Raw genomic sequence first — 18153 nt, forward strand, 5'->3', positions numbered from 1 at the left:
AGGACGAAACCGATCTACCGTCGGATTTTCTGGCTATTTTATTTTATTTAATTTTTCACTCGAAGATCTATTTGGTCCGAGTTTCGCGTTTATTGTTTGCTCGAAGACCTATCGGTACGAGCTAATAGTAAGTTTTTAAATTTCTTCAAATTTGTTCCTTGTTTAGCTTTATTATCCCTTTTCATAATAGACTTATCTACTACTATCTAATTATTATTATCATATTTTAAAATTCCCCGACTTCATGTAATAATAATAATAATTATTATTATCAGCTAGGCTAATACGCAAGGCACCCCCTTAGGCCTAAGTCATCACGCGAATTTTGAAGCCGTTAATTCAGGTGGCCGTGTTACAATGCGTAGGAAGGTGGTGGCAAGCCCTGCATGCCACGCGAGCCAACCGTGGCCATGGCAACCCAGTCCTAAAAGAGTCTTAATAATTTGTGATATTGACCCGTCCTATGATCCAAACTTAATTGCAAAATCCAATAAATTTAATCGGATTAAAACTTCAAAATATATAAAAATTAATATTACCCAGTATGACGGCCCGGGGAAGTCTTTGACAATTAGCCGGCAACCCTGTTATTCGTTTTGTCGCGAGCCAACGCCGAAAACGGCATAAGTCGAAAATAATTTTTTTCGTCGACAGCGATTGGCGCGATACGAGCGGGCCCGGACGCGGGCCCCGGCTCGTTGAAATTTTGATGGAGCAAAATCAATAAGAAAGAGCCTCTCTGAACTCGTCTATTTAGCAGCAAAGCCCGGTGTTTAGGCGCTGACGCGCGGATGAGGTAAACGTAAACGCAGTTTCCCGGGAAACCAAAATATCTCCTTTTTACACACAATCCCTAAAGGATCGTGCGTTGCGTCCTTGGCTCGCGTACAGTGTAGCCGATGCCGATGCCGCATTCCACATAACTCTTCAACAATTAGGTCTAGAAGGGTCGGTGATATGTCAATCGAAAGCATATCATGCCCTCGGTAGCCCGTTATTTTTTTTTTTAAACCTGAGCTCAAGAAATTTATCATTTTTACATTTTACAGGGTTCGTACACAATTTCCGGAATTAAATTCCCTGCCATTTCCAGGTTTTTCCTGACCAAATCACTAAAATTTCCTCGACTATTTTTGTAAAACGAATAGTTTGAGGTAAAAATCTTGAAAAATATTTTTTCAAACATTTGGCTGATTTTTTTTTTTTCCAAATTCCCCGACTTTTCCCTGACCTTTTGGAAACATTTTCAAATTCCCTGACTTGTTCTTGAAATTTTGCACTCAAACCTCTTTAGTGGGAGAGCTGGGGTATTTATTTAATTTATAGAAAGGCCTATTAAGAGCGACTTGGTTGAAAATTATATTTTTATTTAATACTAAACATTTCTGAACTACGTTTTTGGTTGCAATAAAGTTTAATTTTAAGTGTCATTTCTGGCCAATTCGCGGGCCCTCATAACCCGCGTACGCACTATTGTGATATTTGAATTTCGTACCAATAAGAGATAGCATAAATTGCAAGGTATACTGGGTAAAATTTGAGCGCCATCAAACGGCAGAAATCTTTAAAAAAGTCACATGGTTATAAAATTGCTTAGACTTTTAGACTAGAACACGTTTTGAACCTAACCTTAGCGAAGCAGCCTATAATATGTTTTGACCACGGCCAACCCCGATCGCGGAAGCGCGTTATAGAAGTTGGCAGCTCTATGACGAATTTCGGGAACATTTTAACAAGTTAGCTAAGACCAAAACAAATCGGGCTACCGCTTATTGTTACAGGCGCCATCTAACTTCGGTTTGTCTAAAAATTAATTTAAACAAACGTGTTTAACCATTTAAATCTAAAAATTCATTTTCGATAAAATCCCTCTTGGGTTTATTAAGTTAATAAACAAGATGATTGAAGATTTGTTCATATTTAAATTTAATATAGTTGATACATCGGGAGGATTGTGTGCACTCAGATGTCCGTGACATCTTGTTTCTTCCTCATCGAGAGCAGCTTTTAGATTTAGTCGGAAAATTCGGATTCCTTTTTTCGGTTCCTGGACATCAGGTTTCAATTTTAAATGAACTACGACTCGCAGTCTGCCATCCGTGCTTTGACGATGACAATCAGTAGCCCGAAAAAGTATGGGTATTACCAAGAACTGAAGACGTTTCCATGACGCACTACTTTATAGAATTTTGTGGTCGGCGCAAAAGTGAGTAAATGTAATAATTATGGGTTATTAATACTACTACATTTACGTAGAGTTGAAATAATTAAAATTAAATTAATTTTCATAATTTAAAATTATAAGAATAATACAGGTTGTTTCAAAAGGTTATGCAAAAATGTGAAGGAGTTGTAGGGGTTGAGAAATATGCCTGTTTTTCCCCCATTTTCCTAAGAGAAAGAGTTAAAAGAGAACCTCAAAGTGTAGGCTGCAACAAGCGCAAAACCAAGCAGCAGGGAAATGCTAACATTAAGGTTTGGGTTTAGGATTAGTTATGGAAATAGCGCTCAGAATCGGAGGGAGTTTTCCTGATGAAAATGATGAGAAAATCGAGTCAAATAAAAGCTAATTTCCATCCCCTTATTTTGACGTGATAAATTACACTTGGGAATTGTAGGTATAGTTATTTCTATGTATAAAACATGGTTTCATACAAACAAAAAACTTTTTTTCGACCTTTTACGGTAATTTTTGGATAATATACAATTTTAAGTTCTGTAGAAGCCGTTGAAAAGGAAATTACATTGTAAGCAGTTCCCTATCAAATAGTAGATGGCGCTTCAGTCACCGTTTCACTTTAGTGTCGTATTTATGTAATTAAAATATCGCGAAATACAAATGTGAAGGCTTTATGAGACGAGTACGTATTATATTAAATTTTGTAATATTATACATTTATTACAATAAATATTTTATGTCTACGTTATATTAAATATATATTATAATATTATATAAAGGTTAATATTAAACCTCTTACGTAACATTTTTCCAAAACCGCATTAAGTAAGTTACAACAGTTTTGCTCTCTGACGACAGCCTAGCTCTAACCTATCGGCCCGGCCAGACACCTGTTAATCTTTTCTCTAAGATTCAAAATAGATGGAGCATGATCCACGCACCTCCTTCTTAAATTGTCGCGTATTACTTCGGCACACATAGTTTGGGTCATCTTGACTAAACAGACCGGCTCCGTCAATTTATCCTGGAAGCGTTAACAACAAGGTTCCTCCGAAATGCGCCTGTTTCCTATTGATTTCGCGGAGGCTCTTCATTCCTAAAGCGTCGATTTGTTTCCCACTACTGCACCGAAATATTGACGAAACCTTTTAGAAGCTCTAGGTATCGTCAATGTTAGTTAGCAGAACGATCATAACCTACCAGTTTTGCCCAACGCAGCGAGGATAAATCGTCGCACATAAAGGCATTGGTAATAAAAACGGGTACTCTTGACTTGGAGAAATATTTACGAAAAGCGTAACTTCATTTTTCATTTTAGCCTTTGGCAAACGCTATCAACTGATGTTGGCAATTGGTTTACACTGTACCGGGAGGTGGGGTTGGATTTGTGACAGATTTCTGCGAACAAAATTATACATTTTCTTGTTATTATTAATGCTTGCTATCTAGAGTTGGAGTATTCAAAATAGATACCGGGTTGCCAGTTTCTTTAAATATAAAAACCCTTACTTTAATATGTTTTATTTGGTCATTTTCAGTTGTATTCCAACTTATTTTATTCCAAAATTTGACAAATTTCAGTTACACAGTTTAAATAAAAAAAATTCCCTAACCACTTTAATTTTCATTTCACTTATTAAGACAAAGGACAAATAAATCTGTAGAGGGACAAAATCTGCTTTGCTGTAATAACGATAGTAGTTTCGGCCACTAAGAATATTTTACCACTCGATATCACATAAGTGAGCACAAGCCAAGCGGTTCTTTAACAAAAGTACACATCAGTGTTAAGATCGGGGGCAGAGATGGGCATTTTCTTTTAAAATACTCAAACTCAAGAGCGGCTCAAATTAACCTGACATTTTTATGTCATTAGTTCGTCACTTATTTTATCATACTACCTATTGTAGAATTACTAAAATAGAAAATTCTAAGAAATCAACGCCAGAGTGGATTTTTATATGCAAATTAATAGTAATTATAATTCGCTTATTTCAGTTTAAACACAGTTTAAGCATAAAAATTAGAAATAGGGCTGTGCGAAAACTCTAACATCATCGAGTACTCCAACTACCTCGAATAAGTAATTGGAGAATACTCGTCGAGTACCTAAAACTTGCATATTCGGGTACCCAATTACTCGAATAAGCCGCTCTCTAAACTCGTCTAGTATTTGTTTTTTCTATCCTCATTACTTCAAAGTTCAAAGAGGGGTTTTTACAACTTTTAACGGGGCAATAAATGGTACCAACAAAGTTGTGGAAACTGTGGTTCATTTAAATTAAAGGAAAAAGTTTCAGCATTTAAAGTTACTTAATTTTCCTTTTAAATTTAATTTCATAATTACTTGAATAAAACCAGCTTTTAATCAAGTACTCGATAACCCGACTCGTTAAAAATATTACTGTTTTTTTTAGTTACTCGACTCGAATAAGAGATAGTTTCCCCTTAATCAAGTACTCGATTACTCGACTCTACTTCAATTAATACTCGATAATCGACTATTGCCTAAAACCACTAATCGCACAGCTCTAATGACAACTTCACCACTCATCACTCGCTCCAAATATGGCTCATATCTACGGTAAGCTTACTCTCAGCCCGAAAGAGATACCGCTCTTCCGTTCATTTAATCCAACTAAAATTTGGACTGAATCATCTCACTCATTAAAAGTTCAATATAGAAGCAGCTGTTCTTTTCTCAATTTTTTTTGTAAATTTTCGCTCATTCCCACTCCAAACGCTCCAACTCGCTCTAAAACGAGCAGATCGCACCCATCCCTGAACGGGGGAATTTCGCGTAAAAGGCGTTAGGAAACAAACTTTTCAAACTATAAGTCAAAACAGCGCTCCTAGCGGAAAAAAAGTTAAATTCGTTGATCCACCGTAGTTTACTCTTTAAACCTACTTTAAAAGTTAAGCTTACGAAGCATTGTACAAATGTTGTAGCCGTCACCCGGGAAACAAACTTAGAGCCATTCTAGATGTGTATAACAAAGAGACTGTGGCGCCATCTAACGAAAAGGACCGTTACGAACTTAATTATGAGATCGAGGTATAACAAAATAATGGTTTAAATTTTAAGTTTAAGCCGAAACTAAGACCTCCGTGATATTATATATTAGTGAAACATTAACTTAAATCAAGTAATGGTAAGAATTTGTCAAGGAGACCACCTGCAATTTCACCCCTTACTACCTGTGGAAAAACGCGTTGAATTTAAATTAGAATAAAATGAATTGTTTAAACTTAAATTTTAGTATTACTAGTAATTGGAATGATTAAAATTGTTATATGTATGGGTGTTTAAAAACGAATTAAATGTGGGGAAAAAACGTTGTAGTCAATAATAGAAATAGAAGTGATGGTTAATAGTAAAACTAGTGCTCGGCATTCGATTAATTTTTATCCATGACTAAAATAAGCTCGGTGATATTTAAATGATATTTGTTTAAATAACCAACAGTTGAATAAAAATTGTAAAATGTTTAAATAATCGAAAGTGAATAAGCCTATTATTTAAATAAATACCACTTTTATTCTAATAAATGCTTAGTTGCGTAAAAAAACAATTAAATAATTTAAAATGATATTCTTTTTACCAACGTTTTTTAAATAAATCGGAAATTTTTTGGATAATGAATAAACAATTCCGAGCACCAAGTAAAACAATTAAAATTCTTCAGTCTAATTAAATATAGCGGGTATTAGATACCCTGGAACAAATTCTACACTACCCTTCAACTTCCGAAATACCTCCCGATGAATATTGGCAAATGCAATAAATGAGTATATTTAAAAACTGGTTTATTGAAAACGAAACCATTATTTGACTGTCATTTCATTAGCAAAATGTACTGTTCTCGATTTTTTGTGCTTAGAGTTCGATAGAGATGTAACATTCCAGGGTGACCAGGGAAAGACTTAGAAAATAGGAAAAACGGGAATTTAGAGGCGAATTATAGGAAATTATTATTATTATTATTATTGCATATCGGTATACTAGACTAGAATCACTTAAAATATTGGAAATTGTTTGTACACTACTTTATCGCATTATTGGATCACTTAGCGGGTTTACAAAGCCCGTACATTAAAGGACTTTGTGCGAAAGTGTTTCACTAGATGTTCTATGCCACGTACAAAAAAGTTTCATTTTCAAAAGACCGTGAAATTTTAGGACAATGTAGGAATTTATAGGAAAGCATTAAAAATATAGAAAATATAGGAAGTCTGGTCACCCTGTCTTTCTAACACGGGAACTTTTCACGATGTATCCCCACAAAACGAATTTTCTTAATTATGAAAGTTACATGTTCGAAATTGATTAAAGGTCAACAAACGCGTTGCTCTTTGGCTTCATCATTGAGAGAACGTACTATTCACCGTACCAACGTCTCCTTTAAAGGCTCCATGCACGACACCGAAGTTCAAAAACATATTAGTCTCTCCTTTCCCATTACTTTGAAGCTTTCCTTCGGCAATCTGCCTTCGGAGATCTTCCACGCGACCCTCCCTAGAGGACAATTCCCAGCTCACGTCGTCAATCCTTCTGGTCAAGGCGCTAACATCGCGGACTGGTTGGTCATCTTCGGGAACGCCGTGTAGTTCCGCCTTTAAGCCTTCCAACGATTTCCGAAGTTCTTCCGCTCGCAATGTTTCGCCCGCCAATTGACCAAAGAGAACTGGAATGTTCGAACAACCATTAGACACGGATACTTGTAACAGCCTTTCCTTTTCCAGTTCGCGTCTGCGTTTGTTGTCTTGGACCAAACACTGTCGCTCTGAAGGGGACATTAGTCTCCACGATGAGATTAAGTCTCGGATTTCAGCGTGGCCGTGTTTGTCAGCGGAGGTAAGCGCCGTGTCCCGCTCAGAGTTCAAGGCGTCCGCGTCAGCCCCGTACTCCAACAGCAATTCGGCGACTTCTCGATGACCGCCAATAGCGGCGCGGTGTAAAGGACTCATTTTCTTCACGGACGAGGTCTTAGCATCCGCTCCGTGTTCCAGAAGCACTTGGACCACTTCCCGGCGGTCGTTCCTGGCGGCCAAATACAAGGGAGTGTAACCGCCATTCATGGCTTTGTTGATAAAAGCTCTCTTCTTCAATAGCGCTTCCACGACCAATAGGTGGCCGTTATCAGAGGCGGTCAACAGAGGAGTGGCGTTGTTTCTGGTCGGGGCGTTGACGTCAGCTTTGTTCTCCAGCAGATAGTCGACGACAAGGGCGTACCCGTTCTCAGAAGCGATAAACAGTGGCGTGGCGTTGTCCTTGTTGGCAGCGTTGACATCCGCTCCTCGATATACCAGTTGTCGGATGATGTCATGTCGGTTGTACTTGCACGCCAGGAACAACGGCGTCTGCCTGTCGTTGTCTCTCATGTTTAAATCCGGATTCTTCCTCAGTAATCGAACCACCAGTTCCTCGTCACCCACCGTAACGGCTTCAAAAAGGGAACATTTCTTCTTGAAACTATCCACGACGGATCTGAAGGAAGTGGTGAGGAAAGATTTCACCGACACAGTCTCCTGTTTGTTAACCAACGAAGACTTTTTGCTCCCCAACAATTTCTCCGCTTTGAGTTCTTCAATTGAAGCCATCATTAGCTCCATCTGAGAGCGCAGCGAGTCTAGCGTATCAGTTTTCTGGCGAACCACTTCCATGTTACTTTCCAATTCCAATTTCCCCTCGCGGTCCGCCGCTGCACCTTTCGACAAAAACTCTTCTATTTGCAACGCGGCAGCTTCTTGTTCTCGCCGCCGGAGGGCACATTCTATTTCTTTCTCGGCCAATTGTCGGCTGAGCTCTTCGATCTTTTTTCTCAAATACTTATCTTTGGTTCGAGGCCTCAACGAAGATATGAAAGCGCCGATGCCCCATTTCCGCTTGGACGACTTCCTCTTCACCCCATTATCTTCCAATGAAGTTAGACAGCCTTGCATCTCTCCATCAATGCCTTGGCCTTTCATGTCTCCCAAAAAGCTCTGTTCTAGCATGTCTCCAAAAACGAGCTTTTCGCTGGAGACATTCCCCCCCTTTATTTCATAAATTCCTTCGTAGGTCAATAAAGAAAGGTCACGTCCTTTGAAACCGTGGTGCAATTGGGCATTGTCCAGCGCCGTACGGCCTTCCGAATTGACCGCCGTGACGTCGGCGCCATACTGAAGCAACTTCTCAATTATCACGAAGGTTTTATCCGTTTCGAAATCCGTATTCGTAACGCGATGCAAAGCCGTGTCTTTGGCATCCGTGCGGGCATTCACGTGGACACCGTGTTTGAGTAAAACATTGACCATTTGGGGAAACACCGAGTGAGAAGCCACATGCAGGGCGGTTTGACCTTCGTTGTCTACTAGGTTGACATCCGCCCCTTTGTCAATCAAAGCTTTTACAATTAGGTCCAAAGAATCGCCGACGACTTGCGGATACGATATTCCCGAAAGTACGTGCAACGGAGTACGGCCCAATAGGTCCCGCGCGTTGACGTCAGCTCCGGAATCGACGAGGAAGAACGTGGTCAACGCGGCGAAACGGTCGATTTCCACACGCAAGTACAAAAACGGGCTGGGTTCCATGGTACAAAAGTAGTGCAACGGAGTGCACCCGTCATGGGCTGTCGCGTTCACATTAGCCCCTTTTTCAAGCAGTAGGTTAGTAATCTGGCAGTTAAATTTGACCGCGTAATGGAAAGGAGTGTGACCGCCGCTATCCGGCGCGTTCACATCAGCGCCAGCCTTAATTAACGTTTCGCCGATTTCTTGATAACACAATAATAACGCCACGTGAAGCGGGGAATACCCTTCGTCGTTAGCCACGTTCACATCGGCGCCAGCGTCAAGTAACGTTTCGACCATATCGTTCCTCCGTTCCCAGGCAGCCTTGTGCAGCGGGGTCGAACCTTCACGGTTGGTCGCGTTCGCATTAGCACCTCGTTCAATCAGTAAGTTCACAATCGCGATATCGCAGTCACTCCGTGCCGCCACGTGCAATGGAGAGTTACCATCGTTTTTGGTCGCGTTCACATCCGCGCCGGCGCTAATTAACGCTTTCGGGATGTCCGCTTTGTCGCGCAATAAGGCGATATGCAGAGGACTTGATCCGAACTGGTCGGTCGCGTTCGCATTGGCGCCATATTCAACGAGTAGCTCCGTGATATGACATCCACAATCGGAGGAATGGTGCAAAGGAGATAAACCAGCGTCATCGGGCGCGTTGACGTCGGCGCCCGCTTTAATTAAAGTTTCGGCGATTTCGGGTTTGTTCAGCCATAAAGCGAAGAGTAACGGCGTGCCTTCGCGTTTGGCATAGTTTTTGTCGATCTTCGAAAAGCAACCAGGCTCGTAAGGACCAGAGTAGTCTAACTGGCAAAACAACGTTTGGTTGACGTTGGCCTCCTGTCGAATGAGGTCCCTCGTCAATTCGAGTCCATTGTCGTCCGAAATCGCTTTGATCCACGCCGATCTCCGACTTTTCAATCTCGCGGTACTTGTCCTTGGTTTTGGAGGTAACCTTGCCAATTTGGTGTCTTTACTCATCGCGAACCTACAGTGACCACAAAAACAAGTCAACCAAACCGTGCGCACGATGACCCATGACCCCCGCTAAGACGGAGGTCATGACATAAATTCCAATAAACCCTTCTATAAATTCCTCATCCGTTCGAAGATGCATGGCCCATAGAGTTGAGAATATTAATCTAGAGGTCGGATTTCAGTATTTCGCGAAACATATTTTTTTTAAATAAGAATACTGCCGTCTGCTCCCAAATGACGAGAAAACTTTATCATTCTACCTGTGGCGCCGTCTATCTCTCAATGGTTCGTTCAAATAAGACGCGTTTTCCGGCAAAAATATTTTTTTCTCAAAAATAATGGATGGCGCCACGGGCCATATGATAACGTGTTCTCGTCATTTTAGAGGAGACGGCACATTCGTAATTTTCAAAAACTTGTTTCACGGGGAGCAGATTTGATTGGATCTCTAGATTAATATTCCCAAATCAATGGCATGGCCACTTTTCTAGCAAACCCGCGAACCTAGTTGCTTAGTTAAATATGGAGATACTAGTGTCAACTATTGCACGTTACATTTTTAAAGAAACCCTTTATTTACAGTGAATGAGCGATATTTCATTGATTGGGGATAAATTCAGTTTACTTAATTTTTATTTTTCTAAAAATACTTTCTTCATGTACTGTACCTTAGCTATATAAAAAATAAACAATACCTGTGGCTTTAGAACATACCTTACAGGAAGTCAAACGTTGCCAGAAGTCCGGTAATAATTTTAAGCCCAAACTTGACGCTTTATGGCAATCAATAAATCTTAACACTTATTGGTTACTTTCGGTTTTACGATCTAGAATATTTAGTCTATGGAAATCTCGCAACGCAAAAGACTGAATTTGAAAAAACAGACTGGTAATTTCGTGAGTTGCGCAGGTTCACAGTTATTGCTAAAATCGCTTCGTTTTAGATAACTAGCTTTCAAAACCAGCGTGATAAATTGGTTCGCTTAGAATCGCTTTCAAAACGACCAGGCGGGGAAGCCAAATTGCTCGTAATTTCCAAAATAATGGAAATAAAATTCTAAATTATGTCAAATAATATTACTTTATTAGTAAACACGACTAACTAATCGTTTTGAGATTCATTTTGGTATTTTACGAATTCTGTTCATAATTTGAAATGGCGTTAAGCCTTGCCTATAAGAGAACCGGGCTGAAGCGATTTCGCACGTGTGAACCAAGAATTATCGTCGGCGGTCAAAACTGCCATTCAAATCGACGTAACCTGGGTTTTAAACTCTGGTGTGGCCGTGGCTTTATTAGAAGGGTCTATTTGACGTGATGGATTGAATTATCCACCTACCTTTTTAAAAGTAGAATTCAGGCGAAACATGCACCCTCATACTTTTAATCTAATCTAGTACCTACCAGTACGCTATTTCCAATACTAAAATTTTATCAGCCGAAATACCGAGATAAATGTTCCTTTTCAAATTTACGATATTCTAAATTTTCCGAGTAGATTAAAATTAACTATATGGGAAAGCATTAACGGCGGCTACACCGTGGTAAACTTCTTCGAAACTACCGCTAACTAACAGACAAAATGAATCTCCAAGCTAATTAAATTTCTTTATTTCCCGCCTGGAAAATCCTATACTAAGCACAGACTTCAGTTTCATACGAGGAAACTGAACGCATTACCCAATAAAAGTTGTCACAAATAAAATAAATTTCTAGCGAAATTGACGTACAAGGATGTCCGCCCCGGTCCTCCTCTCCCTTCCAACCCCCAATTGACAGTCCCAATCACCCCCCCCCCCCCCCGCTTTCACTGCGTTTGGTTTATTACCGTTAACATCGTAGCTAATAAAAATATAAAATTCGAGACAAGTAGAGAAAATTGACATTATACAATCGAGATAAAAGTGACAGGCTCAGAACAGCAGGGGGGGGGGGGGTTAGCTGGGTGGTGGCCCAGCCGTTTGGAGCGCTAGGGTATCTCGCGAGATAGGTCGGCAACGGATGCGACCCGCATTGGTAATTGGCGCTGATGACTTTATTGGACTCGAAACGGTTATGAAATAGCGCGGGCGAAGGGCCAGCGGAAATAGCCACTGTGAACGGGCTGTCTATTAGACGCCTGATTGATCTCTCGGGTTCGTCTTCATGGCTTGGGAAAATCTACGACGCGCTTAACTGAGGGTAGTAGCGATAGCATCGAGAAGACAGGTTTTCACATACATTCTAGGGTAAAAAAATTAAGGGCATTTTTTACCACCCCCCCCCCTCCTCCTAGGGTAAAAGTAAAGGACATTTTACTTTTTACCACCCCCAACATCCTAGGGTAAAAAGTAAAGGACATTTTTTTTACTTTTTACCCTAGGATGTGGGGGGTGGTAAAAGAGGTCCTTCACTTTTTACCCTGGGATGTGGGGGGTGGTAAAAGAGGTCCTTTACTTTTTACCCTGGGATGTGGGGGGTGGTAAAAGAGGTCCTTTACTTTTTACCCTAGGATGTGGGGGGTGGTAAAAAATGTTCTTTACTTTTTACACTAAGTTGGGGGGTGGTAAAAAAACCCTTTACTTTTTACCCTAGGATGTGGGGGTGGTAAAGTACATTTTTTTACGACCCCTACATCCTAGGGTAAAAAAGTAGGATATTTTTCCGTCCTCACATTCCAGGAAGAAAAGGGTAGGACATCTCCCTCCTTCACATTCTAGAGAATATTGAGATATTCTTTTATATTTATGGCCCAAAACATACTTCAAACGAAACTTAAATTTTAAAATTCTAGATAGTGAACGATATTAAAATAAGATGTAGCTAAGGCAATGGGATTCTGGAGTACAAGGAACTCTGCTACGGAATTGTGGCAAATTGGGAAATAAACAACAGGAACTACGCGTATATTTAGCGAATGTTACCAAAGATAAAGCAGCGGTAGAAGAGAGGTGAGCGTTATCTCGCGAACCCAAACTGATAAGAAGCTTATATTAAACATCAAATATATACGTCAGGTATTAACGTTTCGTCATAAATCTATAATATTGTTTGGTGTCTCTTTAGGGAAATACTTCATAATAAATACTAAGCCTAGTTTTTGGCTTTACTTTTATCAACCAATTTCTGGGACCAGTGCGAACTGGGGGCCCGATTTGGAAATAACTAACAAGGAGACGACCCGAGGTGTAACACACCGATTTTGTTCAAACTCGGGGGTTTGGTAGACCTTCATGTTACTTGATAAACCCCAAAAGGAAATGTCTACATAGGCAACCGTTTTGCCATGGCAACCAAAAAACGTTTTGACAACACAAAATGGAAATTTTCCCATTGAAATTAACATGGGAATTTAAATTTTGGAAAATGCTAAAAATAGAAAACATAAATAAAAAATTATTAAAAATGTTCGAAGTTGATTAAAATCTTTACAGGGGTACCCTTACATTTGGTCAGATTTCCATGTTATATTCAATGGGAAAATTTCCATTTTGTATTGTCAAAAACATTTTTGGTTGCCATGGCAAAACGGTTGCCTATGGAGACATTTCCCTTTAGGATGTTTCAAGTTACATGAAGGTCTACAAAACCACCGAGTTTAAACCAAATCGGTGCGTTACACGGGTCTATTGGAGTGCGAGTGTAATTATCCCGGGGCCCGGGCCTGCTCTTGGTGACCCTGTTTGCGTCACAGGCTATATCATGTATATTAACACGGTTATAGGGACTTTGCAGTATGACGTCACGCCACACCTTCGACTGTAATTTATTTATTTTTTAATTCGAAAAAGCACGGGTGACGTATTATCTACGTCATGCTGCCAAGTCCCTATTGAACCCAATTCCAATTCCTTCCCACTTTACACGTGAAGACTAGAAATTATGCCATACTTAGAGAAAATTATTATTTACTGATGGTTTGGTATATCAGATTAGCTAGGCTTAGGAAATTGTCTGGTTTCGTTCGAAGAATCTCGTTCTTAAGTATCTAGGCTTCCACTGGGCGTTTAAGGAGTTTCGTCAAGCTAACTTGAAAGCGGTTCAGGATAAAATTTCTAAAAGGGGCCGTTGTCTACTTTCGCGCTATTTTAAGCTGAACTCTTAATTTTGTATTTTAACTTATAAAATTAATTTTTAAGTGTAGAACAGCCTCTTGTTTAGTAACTAAAATAATTTTGACAATTTTAAATTTAAAAGAAATAAAGTTAATACGTTTTAATTCGGACCCCCGGAGCTAAACAAGCTGGGCAAGCGCCCCAACTACGCTTCAGTTAGGACCTTATATCTCGTTAAATATTAATATTATAATTATCAAAATTATTATAAGCACTAGAGGAAACGTTCAGCTTGAACGAAAAAGAGGCTTTACTAACAGATCTTTGGATATATTCAAGGGACAGCTCAGTCCAATGATTATTAGGACACCCTCGTATGATTAAATCATGATTAGCTTGAAATTAAATATGTAGCTTTGGCTGTACAAAGATTAAAAATGATTAAAACATGATTAAATTTTTAATCATGATTATTAGGAAACTCGTATGATTAAATCATGATTAGATTAAAATTAAATCTGTAGCTTTGGCTATACGAAGATTAATCATGATTATTAGGACACCCTCGTATGATTAAATCATGATTAGACTAAAATTAAATCTGTACTTTTGGCTGTACAAAGATTAAAAACTATTAAAACATGATTAAAGTTTTATCACGATTATTAGAACACCCTGTAACAAAGTGACCGACCACTCTGATATATTAATATATCGCAAGAGACATAACCAAGTTGGTCACCCTAACCTCTGCCAAAGACCCTAACAGGGCTTCAATTCTAACAAAATAAACCGATGTTTCAAAACACCTCGAAACGTACCAAACCTTTGACACCAAAATATTGATGATGTATATCGTACTTACAAGGAGAGTACCCGAGGTGTTTATTGCCGATTTAGTTCTAAATCGGGAGTAATGTAGACCTATATGAGATTTGAAATTTCCCAAAAGGAGACGTTGCACTACCCATTCGATTTGCCATGGCAACCGAAAATGTTTTTGACCACTTACAACCAAAATAAGATTTTTTCCTTATTTTACCCAAAATTTGATACAAATTTACCCTAAAAATGTTTCAATTTACCCAAACTTGATGAAATTTACCTAAATGTGGTCCAAATTACACATTTCGTGATTTTCAAATTTTTTTAAAATTTTCGTTGCTAGGACCCTGTGAAACCGAGAAAATCCCATGCTTTTTTTAAATGGAGATTTTAGTGTTTTAAGTGATCAAAAACATTTTCGGTTGCCATGGCAAATCGAATGGGTAGCGCAACGTCTCCTTTTGGGAAATTTCATATTTCATATAAGTCTACATTACGCCCGACTTTGAACAAAATCGGCAATAAACACCTCAGGTACTCTCCTTGTTAGCTCCCAAAACGCCCTAGAAATTTCACTTAGTTTTCACAAAAATAGTTTACAACAGCAAATCCAGCTGGTATGAACCAGGCACACATTATTGCTTGTGGCACGTCGTACGTACACCTTTGAATTTTTACTTTTTTTCAATGGTAATGGTTGGTGGCATGCGGGTCTTGTCACCACCCTCCTACGCATTGTAACCCGGCCACCTGGATTAATGGCTTTAAAAGTCGTTGGATGACTTAGGCCTAAGGTGGTGCCTTGGGTATTAGCCTACCTATTTATTATTTATTGGAGTACCCCCCGAAACAAAACCCTGAAACCAGGGTAAATTAGATCATGTTGTCCAAGAATAGTCAACATTAAGTTATTCTCTCTAAATATATAGAAATAGGGGCTTTGTATGTATTTTAGGCACCTACCGAAAGCCATGCGTATAATTTAACAGGGTGACCACAGGACTTTCTCCAATTTTTAAAGGAAAATAGGACATTTATAGTTGTTTTATAGGAAATTATAGGAGTATTTTTTAGGTAACTAGAGGAAATTATAGGAACGATAGCGCTTAAAATTGAGCAGGCTAACGCGTCGATCGAGTGATCTCGCTCACCGCGCCGTGAACAATCCTGAACCGTATGATTGATAGTGTTGCCACAATATTTCCAATTCCATTTTCCTGCGTTTTCCTTAACCAAAATTAGACCATTTTTAACTATTTTTATCAGTAGTTTATAAATTGGCTTCCTACTTATATTTTAGTAAAAAGGTTATAAATAATAAAATAAATTATAAAATAATTTATTGCATCATTTAAAAAAATTACCAGAACTTTAAAGGAACTAAACAATAAAAATATTTCCCAAAATTTTATTAAAATTACCTTGAAAAATATTTCATGATAAAAATCTTCACAAATTCCTAAAATTCCGACTTTTTAGCCTATTTCCAAATCAACTTTTCCCTGATTTCAAATTTATCCCCGACCTGTGGTAACCCTGGTTATCTCTCCCCCATAAATTTCTATGTCCCCGCATGAATAGGTGTCCCCCCAATTGATGGTACAGTTTCAGCTTTCGCGCAACACGGAAGCCATGTCAGTACACTAGCCAATAGCGTGAACTAACTAATAACAACAACAGCCCCGATTTGTCCCGAAACGTCAACTTTCCCCAAAACCCAATCACGCAATCCAAACACGCCCTCCTCCATCCGAAATCCAGTAGTTGAGTTGATAAACTAAGTAGACGTCTGGAACTAGTAGTCGCTAAGCCGCAGTCTACATCATTACAGCCAACGCTGACAGTTACGTGTTACGCGTCTCACCAACAAAGAGACGCTGCGAAGTTTGAGATAAGAGTGGAAGCGAATTTCAACGCCCAAAGATCGCCGACAAACATACGGACCCCTCTACTCGTTATCAGCGACATTGGCGACATTGGCGGCGGATTAAGGAATTACGACTAAGCAGAGACAATTTGAGGAGAGCTTAAAACTTATAAATCGTGTATAGAACTTGGAGACTTCTATTATAGTGGCTTTTGATGTACGACCGGATTGGGTGTTTCCAATTTCGCCTTTAAGCTTTCAATCGGCCCGTACCACGCGTTACTGCAATCGTCAACGTCAATTACGAATGTCGACACTTCAAATTAAGAAAGGACCCAAGTGTTACGTTAGAAATTAACTTTCCTTACTCCCGCCATGGACCAAGAATCTAAAGGGACTCGCTGTTCCCGATATTTTGACACGGCGTGGCTTAAATTTGAAGGCTTACTGAGGTACACAAGCCGCGCTTTTAAGTGCCTCAAGAATTCTGTTCAACTATCCCTATGGTAAACGATATATCAGCCTATTTTTCTAATACCGGTATCGGCCGATATTGGCGGATACCGGTATTATAAGAATACTTTCATGAAAAACTTTTAAAAATAAGAAAAATTCTCGATCTACTAACTATTGATAATATTTGGTTTTATTGACGGACGCCATGCAATAATTGGTGAAGAACTTCAGATATACTAATTAAAGAATTTAAACGAAGTTCTGCTACTTCATGGTATACGAGCGTAATTTTATTTACAAGTTTAAAAATACTCGGGACGTTTCGGACCGAGGTCCTTCAGCCGCGTCTAATCGAAACGTCCCGAGTATTTTTAAACTTGTAAATAAAATTATACCATGAAGTAGCAGAACTTTGTTTAAATTCTTTAATTAGTATTGTTTTAGCCATGGTCAAAAAAGAATATACACGAATTTCAGATATAATTTCCATATAAATTTCATTTGTCTGTTCACATATAGGGCAGCCTGGATGTATATTAAAATGTTTAACAGCAACTATAACACTCGCTATGACATTAGATTCAGACTTCTAAAACCAATTCCCAAAATTGCATAACTTTTTTCGTAAGCCAATTCCCAAAAATTGCCCAACTTTCTTCGTAAACCCATTCCCAATATTGCCCAACTTTCTTCGTAAACCAATTCCCAAAATTGCCTAACTTTCTTCGTAAACCAATTCCCAAAATTGCCAAACTTATTTCGTAAACCCATTCCCAATATTGAAAAACTTTTTTCGTAAACCAATAGTTCTTTTTATAAAATAACCTTGGCCACCTTGTTGAAATGTTGCCTCCCCGCTTCAGCTGTGGATCCGTTTTCTCTCCCACTAAAGAGTATATGAACTCATTCTTAGGCATTGGCTGAACTATTCCAGGGCAACATTTCAACAAGTTGGGCAAGCGAAAAGACATTTTATAAAATTAACTATTCCCAAAATCGCCAAACTTCTTTCGTAAACCCATTCCCAAAATTGCCAAACTTTTTTCGTAAACCAATTCCCAAAATTGCCCAACTTTCCAAAACCAACTCCCAAAATTGCCCACTTTCAAAAACCAATTCCCAAAATTGCACAACTTTTTTCACGTTCTTTGGCAACCCTGATTTTTGATTGACGATACCTACACTTCACAGCCAACGGCTTTATCGGAGTAGTAAACAATTACTTGTAACATTTTGAGAGCTTATTCTTGAAACAACTG

The 18153-nt window shown here is 39.0% G+C and overlaps 2 protein-coding genes across 2 annotated transcripts in view; both read right to left on the minus strand.

The window, feature by feature from the left end:
- The window catches only part of LOC149962966 (protein kinase C-like), a 105448-nt gene that overhangs the window by 67797 nt on the left and 19498 nt on the right, over positions 1 to 18153 (minus strand). The window lies entirely within an intron of this gene.
- On the minus strand, positions 6420 to 9715 carry LOC149962969 (uncharacterized). The gene has a single exon (XM_090155856.1). It carries the CDS (start codon positions 9713 to 9715, stop codon positions 6542 to 6544), a length of 3174 nt encoding a protein of 1057 aa, XP_090011982.1. The 3' UTR covers positions 6420 to 6541.

The sequence above is a fragment of the Leiobunum rupestre genome, chromosome 1 (genome assembly GCF_980474605.1).
Source record: "Leiobunum rupestre chromosome 1, qqLeiRupe1.1.hap1, whole genome shotgun sequence".
In the NCBI taxonomy this organism is placed as follows: domain Eukaryota; kingdom Metazoa; phylum Arthropoda; class Arachnida; order Opiliones; family Sclerosomatidae; genus Leiobunum; species Leiobunum rupestre.

Coding starts and splice junctions, on each gene's coding strand:
- LOC149962969 (XM_090155856.1), bottom strand. CDS start 9,715: ATGAGTAAAGACACCAAATTGGCAAGGTTACCTCCAAAACCAAGGACA.